Source organism: Silene latifolia, chromosome 8, assembly GCF_048544455.1.
Source record: "Silene latifolia isolate original U9 population chromosome 8, ASM4854445v1, whole genome shotgun sequence".
In the NCBI taxonomy this organism is placed as follows: Eukaryota; Viridiplantae; Streptophyta; class Magnoliopsida; order Caryophyllales; family Caryophyllaceae; genus Silene; species Silene latifolia.
The window spans coordinates 29,353,385-29,365,600 of NC_133533.1; the positions used below are offsets into that span (position 1 = coordinate 29,353,385).

The 12,216-nt window shown below is 39.6% G+C and overlaps 2 protein-coding genes across 2 annotated transcripts; both read right to left on the bottom strand.

Annotated features, from left to right (window-relative positions):
- Positions 1-4,196: 4,196 nt before the first annotated feature.
- LOC141594939 (uncharacterized) lies at positions 4,197-5,945 on the bottom strand. The gene has a single exon (XM_074414920.1). It carries the CDS (start codon positions 5,943-5,945, stop codon positions 4,197-4,199), a length of 1,749 nt encoding a protein of 582 aa, XP_074271021.1.
- Positions 5,946-5,999: 54 nt separating this feature from the next.
- On the bottom strand, positions 6,000-7,223 carry LOC141594940 (uncharacterized). The gene has a single exon (XM_074414921.1). It carries the CDS (start codon positions 7,221-7,223, stop codon positions 6,000-6,002), a length of 1,224 nt encoding a protein of 407 aa, XP_074271022.1.
- Between the last annotated feature and the right edge of the window lie 4,993 nt (positions 7,224-12,216).

The window sequence follows — 12,216 nt, forward strand, 5'->3', positions numbered from 1 at the left end:
AAATTAGATACATATCGAGTGCTTAAGGTGGAATATATCTGCTGCAGACATCTGAAAGAGAGCCACAGTATCTGCTGTAAATGTCGTTATTTCTAGTTGGTCTGTGCCATCAGATACTTCACAATTGAAGGTGATTCTGCATTGACAGGTATAGAGGTAAATATTGGGTAGGATGGACGTTTGTGGGAGGTGTACTGTTAATGAAAGGGGTTAGTTTACCTTGGTTCAGACACCACCTCGTCTTTGGTACACGTCTCACATTTGAAGATTTGTCCAGCTACATACTCCGTCCTTTTCCCACGGTTGGAGCACCCTAGATATGTGTTCACCTTCTGTAATTCTGGATTAGGGACGGTTACATTCAGTTGGTAGCGCTCGTCCTGAAGTGTGCTTTTGGCCTGTTTAACTTACACATCAGTTCCTTGTACAAACGCACCTTTGATGTAGGTTTTTGGACAGTAGTTGTGTTTATATCTAACTATATGTTGATGCAACACTTGTAGTGTGGGTATTGGCTGCCTAATTCTATCAATCAACGTGTACTTATTTGTTGCTAAATATAGTTTTTTGTGTTATTAGGTGTGTTTTGTTTTGTTAATACCTTTTTGTTTTTCAGATAACTGAGCTTCACAACGGGAACTGGCGTGTTAGGATCCCTCACTTTATTGACCCTTGCTTGTAGATCAATTAGGAATCCCATGCTGCGGGCAATCCTGTATTAAACAATAGTATGTGGGAAGCACGTTTTGTGAAATGGAAAATGAAATGATAGTATCTGCAATAAATAAACATGAGATGTTCTTGTAAAGGCGGCGTACCATTCTTTCAGATTATCTACCTTAGGTCCAACTGGCTGCACGTCGATTATTGTTGACATGGTGCCTGTTAAAGAGAAACCTGCAGATTACAGTAACAAGGAATTATAAAGGCTGGGATTTTTTTTGTTTTTTTTTTTAAAAAAAAAGGACGGTTGGCATGTAATACCTCTGAAAGGGGAAACCCTTAAACCTGTGAACCCTATAACTGGTAATGAGGTGACCAAGGATGCAAGCTGTTCACAGTCGTTATGAGATAGTTCATTCCACGCCGAAACCACAATTGGCTGATCAGTTCTGTTTGATGTATGTTTTTGTCAGTTTCAGGCAGGCTTTCTGGCCTATTAATTTAAGAAAGACTTTAAAAATTACCTGTGGTCAGTGATGATAATCTCCCTGACTGTATTTTTACGACCTTGTTTAGTGGTGACTTCTCGCGCAACCGGTTCCACATATAGTAGTGTTCCAATGACATCTGAAAGGTGCGGTTTTGAAAGTAATGGAAATGTATTACCATATAAGTGTGTATTGCTGCGTGCACAGAACTAAAGCTTACCAAATATGTCATATAGGGTAGCTGTTTTTGGCACTTGAGAGACACAAAGGTATTCTGGAAGGCATGCCTCAGGCGTAGATAGCGGGTGAATGAATGTTTGGCGTCCAAAACCCATTGTGTATGGTAATTCAGTAGGATCCCTCCTATACTGATCTGGCAAAGTCTTTATGGGAGCATTCGCAATCTCGTAAACTCCGTTAGATACAAGGGCGTCTACGTGGCCCGATATTTGATCCCCAAACAATGTGCCCCGCATTTTATTTCCCTGCACAGGGGAGGTTCGTGTCAGAAAACCTGTATAATTAGGCAGATATAGAATAACTCATTTAAGATAATTTAAAACAATTTTAGACTACAAATATTAGATGAATGCAATGCTCTTATCATGTGTTAACGAGCGCACATGTAAGTTTTGGTACACTAAACACACTGTCTACCTATTCAGTAGAGAGAAGAAAAGTAAAGAACCTCTTAAAACAGTTACGTCATTGTGGGTCTTTAACACAAAATCCAAAAACATTTAAGTTTGTGTTAAAACATAAAAGTTATTCAAAAAAAAAAACATGCAATATAGGTGCATCTAGCATACTATCTACCAAAAGAAACAATGGTTGTTAATAACACTTGTGCATTAATTTGATATCTGGAACAAGGCACAGTGTTAGTATTCAAAAGTTCTTGCCTTATCATCTTGCAGGACCACTGTTTGGTATAGTACATCTCTTGCAGACCTTTGGGGTTTCCCTTTCTGAACGACCTTGACTTTCACCTTATAATTCGTGCTGTTGCTGTTGAGAGAGTCTAAATATACCCGACCGTCTAACATGATTATTCCCTGTTCAACAGTTAACACAGAAATACGAAAGAAACGGGAATATCAAATAACTGTGAGACTTTTGGTTCTCGTAAAATGCCTTATGTAATAGCAGTGTGTTACTTAGAACCTTATTGTTTATACCTTGCATACCTCTTTTTTTTTTTCTTTTTTTTTTATTTGAAATTATCAACTGAACATTCTTAAACCCTAAAAGGAACTGCATTTAGGATCATGGCTGTAGTTGTGATATTTACTACGCAAACTGTAACCATTACTATGACGTACTATTTTTGGCATAATTATATTGGATTAAGTAGGCAGTACCTCCTTATTGTGGGTTTCTCCTCCCAAATATGTATCAAGTTTCCTTATTTTCATTAATTGATGGGGGTGCTAGAAAGTAGTTTTATTTTATTAACTTGAGTAATGCATTCATAAAGTTAACCAATGCAAAGTGAGTAAACTCTTCGAAGAGATAAAATACTACTTCAGACAAGTATTTTTGTCTAATCATAGTTAAAACTTACCAACAATCAGAATATTAACGCCATCAACTTCTAGTACTATGTATACTATTACGGATTTGCCAGAAATTGCCCAGAATAGAAATGTGCAGATAATATAAAGAGAGGTTAATGGTTAGAAGCTCGTACCTGGAATACACCACTGTTTTAGGAAAATGGTGTGTGAGCTTTTTTTCTGGAGCGAAGTCTATCTGCAAATCACACCAACTTGCTCTGCAAAATAAGGTGTGTGAGCTTTTTTTCTGGAGGGAAGAATGGAGAAGTGGTAAATTGTACACTTTTATTTGCTTTTTGGTGCATAGGGTATGGGTTGTACTGTAGTTAGTACACAAAGTAGATTTGTGCCAGGATACTATTAGTGTTCTAGATGTGGTGTTAATAGAATTAATTGATTGTGTGTTTTATTAGTTCTTTATATTCAGAATAAATATTTGATTTGTTATTTTCTCTTATTCACATAGTTACTCAACTAACCATACTCGTACAGTTTAAATAACTTTCAATAATTATTTTCTTTTTTATTATTTACGTTCCAAAACACCCCCAACACATCTAGTTAGTTATCTTTAAATTATTGTACTCTCCAAATGTTGTTTCCATATACAATAATTGTATTATTGTATATCATTAATATCATTATTATTGTTTTATTGTATATCATCTAGTTATTTTTTTTGTTTCTTTTTTTTTGTGTTTTAAAAAGAAAAACATGATTATTACTGTCGTATTATTAATATCACTATTATTGTTCTTCTTCTTGTTGTTATTATTATTACTATTATCTTCACAACTATTATAAAAAATATGATTATTATTACTATTCTTCTTATTAATATGATTATTACTATTATTATTATTATTATTATTATTATTACTATTATTATTATCATTGTTTTTATTAGTATTTCCTATTATTCGTCCACTGTTGTCGCCCTTTTCTTTTTTCCCTTTCAGTGTCTGTTATTTAAGGTGTTTGATACCGTGTCATTTATTTTCTTACACAGGTAGAAAATTGGTGTTGGGCTAATAAATATGCCATGAGATCAGACAGTAGTTTGTTTGGTGTGCTAGCACACCCTTTCAGATTTTACACAGTTTGGGAAAGCTAGCTACAAAACATTTGGTAAAGACAGCAAACATCTGAAGCAACACCAAACAAACTTTTAAAAAAAGCTAGTAGCACATAATATATGCGTTACTCTGCAATTAGGCTGTGGACCGATAGCAAAAGTTGCATTTGGGAAGTTAAGCCTATCAGGGCCTACGCGGGCAGCTTCCTTGCACACTGGATGGTCACCACATATGTTGCAGGTAAGAAAAAAGTCACAGCATAGTATTTACGCCAGGTCTTCTTTGACCTACAATGATGAACAGACAGGCACATATCATTTGCGATTGTGTAACAAGTTTACGAATATGCAAATGGAAGATGTGAATGTGCCATTTAAATAGAAAAGATTGTTTACCTTGAAGTGGTTTTTGTTCTAAATGATTTCAGCAAGAGAAAGTGCATCGTAAGACACGACATTTTTCACAAATGTTGGCGGAACTGACTCTGGGCCTGGAGCTGCGAACACGGTAATTTGACTTGCATTCCTAGCTCTAGACAGCGCGACGTAAAGCTGGCCGTGAGAAAAGCACGGCCGCGGTAGGTACACAGCTACTTGGCTTAAAGTCTGTCCTTGACATTTGTTTATCGTCATTGCAAAACTAAGCTTTAAAGGAAACTGATTCCTTTGAAACTGAAAAGGATAGTTACTTGACGGTCCTGGCCGTAGTTTGACACGGGGTATGAACACGTGATCCCCTGTATGCTGCCCGGTCATTATTACACATTCTATTGAGTTTGGTAAGAATCGTTTGCAGATCAACCGGGTACCATTGCATAATCCAAATGATGGTTGAAGGTTCCGGATCAAAATAACAGGACAGTTTTCCTTGAGAACAAGCTCGTGTGGGCTCATTCCACCGGGGTTAAGTTTGTTGATGAACTCTGCTGGATATACTGCACAGTTGTCATCTAACATTGTATCATGACTTGTATAGGTTACAACTTGCCCTGGGAACTTGTCAATTAGCACGCTGTTGATGGCATCTACATCGTCGTTCAACGGGGTCAGCACTGCCCGGTTAGTGAAAATGCTTGAATCCAAAGGGGCACAACTGCCAATTTCTGGAAATGCGTATGACACTAAGTCGCTGATAGGGTTTTCATTACTCGGATTTAATATCTTCACAAGTCCAGCCGGGAGTTCAATATATTCATGTTCTTTTGTTTGCAACTGTCCGTTGCCAAGTGACAGCAAGAACCGTGCAAATTCAGGGTCAGTTTGAGCCCGTATGTTCTCAGTCAATTTGAATTTTCTTAGGTGCGGCCAAACAGGGGAACTCAGCAAACTGGCTTCAACAATTTCTCGTTGACACTTCCGAGGTAGTATTGGTAGAGTTTGGCGAAAATCTCCCCCAAAGACAACTACTTTGCCCCCAAAAAGCTGGTTTGGGTCACACAAATCTCTAAGAAGAACGTCGAGAGACTCGATGTTCTGTCTCTTCGACATCGAAGCTTCGTCCCATATTATCAAGCTTGTAGCTACAATCAATGCAGCCAGGCTACTTTGTTTAGGAACGTCACATGCTAGTGACACTTCACATTCTAGAGGGATCTTGAACCGTGAATGGGTAGTTCTTCCAGAAGGAATGTTTGCAGCGACAATGCCGGATGATGCTGTTGGCAAAACAATGCGACCCATAAGACGAACTTCAGCGTAGAGTGCGTTGTATAGGAAGGTCTTGCCAGTACCACCTGGACCATCCACGAAAAACGCACCGGGTTTCCCCTCCTGAACATGCTTCATTATTGTAGTGAATGCTTCTCTTTGAGCGGTATTAAGTTGTGCCTTATACAATTTACAATCCTCAGGTATTGGTGCGTCAAGTGCGTCAACTATATCTCTGGTGCGTCTTAACTCATCATCGGTGCATGTATCTAGGTGGTCCAATCCAAATGTTGCCATGTTTTTGCCCATTGCTTCCAGGTACCGTTCCACTTCCCGTGCTGTTAGTTGGCTTACTCTTTGTGGCTGGTTAGGATATTTGTGACTAAAGTCTTCTGATAATGAGTCATAATGTCTGGTCCATAACAAACATGGATCCTTTGGATGCGAAAAGATGAGCAGGGTCGAGAATAGGCGTCTGAGTGATGCAGGCATCTGTACTGCACATGCCTCTGCCATACACAACTCAGCAGCGTCTTCCTCTTCTAAGAGACCATGTCGTAAGGCTGCATCTTAGAACGTTGCACATGTGTATCCTCTCACAGTCTTTAAGGCTTCAAATGACGTAGGTCCACGGATGTGCAACAGCAATAGCCTAAGGAAGAATCTCTCACCTTCGGCTGGTGCTACAAAAACGAGCCTGCCAATTACGATAACCTTGTTCCTCCTTTCTTCCCAGGTTCGAGTCCCGGTGTCCCAGCGGAAGTATTCTGAAAATTCGGCATACAAGAGTCGCGGACAACCTTTAGTTGCACTTTTCCTGAAAAATTCAGTAAGGGGAGTGCGTGCTTTCTTCTCGTCTGCCAAAATATTAGCCAAATTATCAGTAGTACGCAGGCGTATCGTTTGCATGTTGGGTAAATGCACTTGGAGAGGCATTACTGGCGGGTGTGTTTCAAACAGATCGAAACCAAAGATTCGCCAGGCTGCTTCACAGGGAGATACCCATCTTCCTGACTGAAATTGTGAAATTTCATCTACAGTTTGAGGCTCAGCACTATCCGTGACATTAAAAGAAATTTTGTCGTGCCCTTTGTAGATATACTTGTATAAATACTTAACTGCGTGCATCGTTGAACATACTTCGACATTCAGGTGGCAGTCAAACAGGGCTAGTAAGTATGGGTTATAAGGGATTACCCATCTGTTATCTAGTCTGTGTTTCCGAATGAGAGTTGTGTCTCCCGTATCCCGCCTTCTATACTCTGGGTAGCCAGCAGTATTGGTTGTAGTGGCAGGTGTAAAGGATTTAGGATACTCATATTTGCACTTGCCAGGGGTTTTTGGATGCTTCATGCAGGAGCATTTAGGATTTAGCGTGCCGCACGGACCATGCATCATGTGTTTTAACACAGTCTTGCGTAAAGAAGGATTATTTGTGTCTGGGATTTCAGCACACACAAATTTGTTAAAATCAGCAGGACATTTCAGCCTATACCCATCTTTAAGTATTATGAGGAAATGAACATGAGGTAGCCCTCTTTTTTGGAACTCAACGACGTACACATAAGCAGCTACCTCTCCAAAGATGTGCTTTTCAACAATTTGTTTCTTAAGGGCTAAGAGTTTGGCCCGGAAAACTCTTGCAACCAAATCGGGACGGTTGTGCGCCTCTTCTCCTGGAGCGAGCTGGTCCTTAATTTCAGGCCAACCAGCGTTGCACGTCATTGTGATAAAGAGATCAGGTTTTCCAAACCTATGTACCAAGGCCATTGAATTAAGATATCTCTTCTTCATGTCTCTAGGGCCACCCAAAAATGTTGGTGGTAGAATGACCCGTTTACCTACTTTGATTGCACGGCATTCTCCGCCGAGTGTCAATAATTCCTTGGTATAATTCAGCTCTTATCGTCTCTTGATTGTTTCTAAAATAATCTAGCCTTGTGTTTTCGATCTTAACATACATGTCGACAATGTATTGTTGGAGACACCTGCCGGCTCTTAGAAGCATATTCCCTGTGGCGATTCTCAGAACTTGTAGTCGTAATATTGCCGGCATGATATAACCTTATCCTTAGGCCCATAACCCCGTTTCCGCACTGGTTCAACAATTTTTTTCAAATTAGTAGAGTGCAGTAGTGTGGTATGTTATACCGTAAATTGACAGTGCAAAGTGAATTAATATATGCTACTATCCGACATACGGCGTGATTCGTCTTCTATTAGCCCTTCAACTGCCTCGTGGCGGTTGTAAGACACTCGCCAGGTGGTCTGTCTATTTTCTCGTTGCCTAACACACTTGGGTGGTCTTTCTTAAACCCTGTACCCATCCACATTCCCAGGATGGAAATAGGAGGGGGAACTGTAAAGGATCATAGCACCCATAATAGTGCATAATCCTGTGAGCCCGGTTATCTTTTGCAGTGACAGTTATGTGCGGAGTGCTAGATTCGCTTGATGATGAATTGTCGGTCCAAATAACAGCAACTTCGTCGGATGTGGGAGCATTATACACCCGTTGATCTAACGTGGTGTTTTTGTTTAACAGTATTTGGGTCTCTTTGTTTACAGGTAGTTCTCTTAATGACCGGAAAAACCGTGCATAAGGATTTGTCTCGGTAATTTGCATTAGGATGTTAACTATGTCTGGCCTTACCTCTGGAAAGCAACCTGCTCTATTCAATGCTTCATGTTGGCCATCATAAAAGTAAAGCTGTAGGTATTTGGGTCGACCATTGTTCGGGAGCAAAGTAGGTATGTGATGATATATTTGACCATGAAGTTGAAAAACATAGATACCTTTGTAGGTGGTAGCATTAAAGGTTCCACCTATGGAGCTAAATGCAAAGAGGTTGTTGTACATCCTTGCAAACGTTCGGAAATGGACTGCGTCTTCATCAAGCGAAGTGTAAAGTCTGACCAGTTGTGGAGGGTATTCATTTGTTGGTAATTGAATAGTCCCGTCAGCACAGCAAGAGAAAGCCGTTTCATATGCAAATTTTTTGGCTTGGCATTTAGTACAAGCTTGAGCTCCTGGCAGCTTAAGTGGTTCAATAGGCAATGGGTTGTCCACATGTGCAGGGGGTAACCCTGGTAATTAAACGATTTGAAGATTGTGAGTATTTTGTTGTTGTTCTAAGTACTATTTACATATATCTTTATTTTAGAGCGTTAATAGAGCTTACGTAATCGGTAGGCACGGGCTTTCCGTCTTATATTGGGTCGCGGTTGTGTCGGTGTCTCATGGCTGGTGCTGGTAGAGGAAATTGTAGTTAACCTGCAAGAGAGATTAACGGTTAGCCTGTAACACTAATATACAAAATTAAATGGAAGTACAGTTAAGCCTGTACCCGGTTCCTCGACTACCACCCTGTAGAAATGTTGCCCGTGAACGCTTTGCGCGCATAACTGGTGCAGGTGGTAGAACACCTTGACTGCAGTTTTCAGCTGTAAGCAAGGCCTGTGCAGGTAAGAAAACCTGTGTCGATATTTGTGTTAGTTAACGCTTAAATAGAAATGATGTGTGTGATATAGGTGTAGTAGTAGTAGCAAGTACCCCATCCATACATGCATGAAGAGTCGTGCGATTCCAGTGACACAACAAACATTCAAAGCCACTCATAAAAGAATTTGTCACTGAGGAACAATGCCTGATTTGGCTAAACTGGTTAAATAACAGTACTGGAATATACTAATATTTCCATGAATACGACCGCAATCCGAACTATGAATGCAAACTGCAGCTTCGTAAATGCAACATATATACAAAAGACATCACATTTAACAGTTGTGGTGTTTAATGGTTTGAGTGTAGCTCTTAACTTGATGAGCTACCATTCCTGTATTTTAAGGCTTTTCCTGCCTTTTTTTTCGGTTAGGGGAGGCTGGTGCCGTATTCACAAATGTCTGTATATTTTTTTTTGTTTTTTTTTTTATTTTTATTTTCTTTATGCCTTTTTTATCTGCCCTTTTTTTTTCTGCCTTTTTTTTTTTGTGTTTTAGCGCTTTCAGACTCCTAACTAATGTTGTGTGTTCCATATGGCTAAGAAGAGGTGTCTCGCCTGTTTTTACGGGGAAGGGTGTCCTATTAAATGGCTTTTCGAAAACAAAAAAACGTGGTGACTTATAAGCATCAATACGATTTAAAAAGTCTTTATTTTTAAACATAAGTAGTACACCCGAGTAACGGGAAGCCCTTCGGTTCAAAATAGAACATACTAACTACTCCTTACTGCCAAAATACATAAACCAGACCACACTCTTATAGTGTCTTAATGTTACAGTAAGGTACGTTGCCTACGTTAAGTACAAACAAGTGGGGAACTCCACCATCTACCGGAGCAGTTGACAGTGCCAAAACCAAACTTTGTGCGGGCTTACACTCCATTCACTCAGACTATTTCGAACATAGGAAGAAGTTATCCTTTTTTGAAACGGTCGAACATCTCTTCCACATGTTTAGAAACTCTAAAGTACTTGGGGGGCTTTGCTTTTGCAGGTCGGACATGGGATTTATGTTCACAGGTTGAACACATTTTCAGTTTTTTAGGGGGGGAGGTGGGCCATTAGGTGGAGGGATCTGGAAAGCCTGAGCGCGTGGAGTTATGGCGCCTTCCTCAAGAAGCAGGCATGATGGTTCAAACTCTTCCTCTATGCCTGTTAGTCTTGCTTTTGAGGCTAGGTAGGTTTCTCGCTCTAGTGAACTATCAAAGATGACACGATTAGTGTCAGGGGTATCATAGTTTGCATCTATGATCTCAATGTTAAGTATCGGAGCAACATATTCAATAGCCTTCTGAGCTGCGTCGTGTTTTGCAGATTCAGGAAACTTGAAACAGCCACTCACGATATCCTTTTTCCCACTAATCACGCCGGGCAGGGTCACAGTAATAAATGCAGTGTAGCGCTCCTTTTCATGGCGTAGGGACTCCAATGTTGTGCAGTGAATGGGGAATTTCTCAGTCAGATGCCTTAAGAGGTTTACGCAGTCAAGGGTAACCACCTTTTTTGGACCCGGTAAGGGTACCTGAAGTTCCTCATTCAGTGGGAGTTTAGTTCGACCCTTCATAAGGCCTTCTAACTCTAAGCGTTTCAATCTGTAGAGCCCACCAAGCCTCTGTGACAATTCCCTTTTGGTGTAGGTGAAGTCCTTCACAGTTACATTGTACTTTACCATTAGATCGCGTACAGCCTGCATAGCTGCGTGCTCACAAGACTCTTCTGGGGTCAGGGCTGCACCACCAGTGTATATGAAGGCAACTGGTTCACCCTCTTGGCGGACCGAAACGTAGACGCTATTACTATCCTTGCCTACATAACGATATTCAGGGCTTGAAAAGCAAAGGCATTCGGAAACCTGTTCTAGCAAGGGTTGGAACGGGACCACAACTTGTATGGGCGCAGGACCTATGACCTGTTATTTCATTAGTTTTCTATATATAAATTTCGGTAGCAGATATTTTTAAGAAACTGTCAAGTTCTGGCTACAAAGTTAACAAACAGGTTTGTGTGTAGAAACAGTTTGTAATGTGGGTTTGTAGTAAAACACTATTCCTAATTAAGGATTTGTTTTTTGAGAAAGTTCATTTACATTATTCATTAAAGCAGAGTATGAGTTACTACTGCCTCAGAAGTACATATTTGCTCCCATATGCACATCTGAAACTACATTATACAGTTTCAAATTCAGTTTGTTCCTACAGTAGATTTAACTGGCATGTTTGGGTACACATTATGCACCATCGTGAACCTTAACGACAAGTTATTTTACAACCACAGGCGACAGTCATCAGGGTTTAAGTCAATTACTTCGGATTGTTGTTTTCATGCACCCCTAACTATTAAGATTATTACATTTTAAGTTAGACGTTAATCACGCTACACACATAAGCACATAGACAATTGTTTCCAGTGTTCAGAAGCCTTTTTCTGTTCTGTACGTCTTTCAGAAAATCTACAAGCATAAAATTAAGCACGTAGTACATTCTACTTACACCAAAAACAGAATACGCACAACAAATAACACAAGCACACACAGAATATTACGCTTAATGCAGACTCTAAAGTCTTGTTAAAGTACTCCAAGGTGTATATGGTAATGCATATATATTAATTAATGCAGCGCAAGCAGGGAGATTAATCACATAGCCATACAGACCTTTGGTGAGGCAGAGGAAGAGCTGGGTGCCTGCCCAGCAATGCTATCCAAACTCCCTTGCATTTGGTTATTTTTTACGTAATTGTTTAAGAGGATCAGTACACAAAATAATTGAAAGGATAGACAACCATACTTATACACAAATACATTAATATTTTTTCCATATTAAAAAGTACAATGTAATATGAGGCTTAGAATGTAAATTAGATATTATGTCTTTATAAAGGTAAAAGCACAACATTTACTTTAACTACTCACAAAGAAGACGTAAACATGTAATATATGGGTCTAATAAGTTCATTTTATATATATGTCAGATGCAATAATACATGTAAGCATGGCAATACGTAGCCAGTACAATCAAGACCGTATTTAAATTGCGTACAAATAATTATTTAAGCTGAGGCCACGATGAATATCAGGTCGACTCTTTAGATCGTTTTAGCTTTTAGTGACTTTCAAACATGTTTATTTATTTGTTAAAACTATTCGCTTTGAGATGCAAGTAGTGCACATTTTTCCCGTTTTGCTTTGTAAATATCGTATGTAAAGTTGTACCCCAAAGACCCAACCATTTTTCTTTCTTAAATCATGGGCAAGTTGATGTACAAGTAGTTGTTAGTCTTTAGAGTA

Bases quoted from the DNA above. Each gene is read 5' to 3' on its own strand.
- LOC141594940 (XM_074414921.1), bottom strand. From the start codon at position 7,223: ATGAAGAAGAGATATCTTAATTCAATGGCCTTGGTACATAGGTTTGGA.
- LOC141594939 (XM_074414920.1), bottom strand. From the start codon at position 5,945: ATGGCAGAGGCATGTGCAGTACAGATGCCTGCATCACTCAGACGCCTA.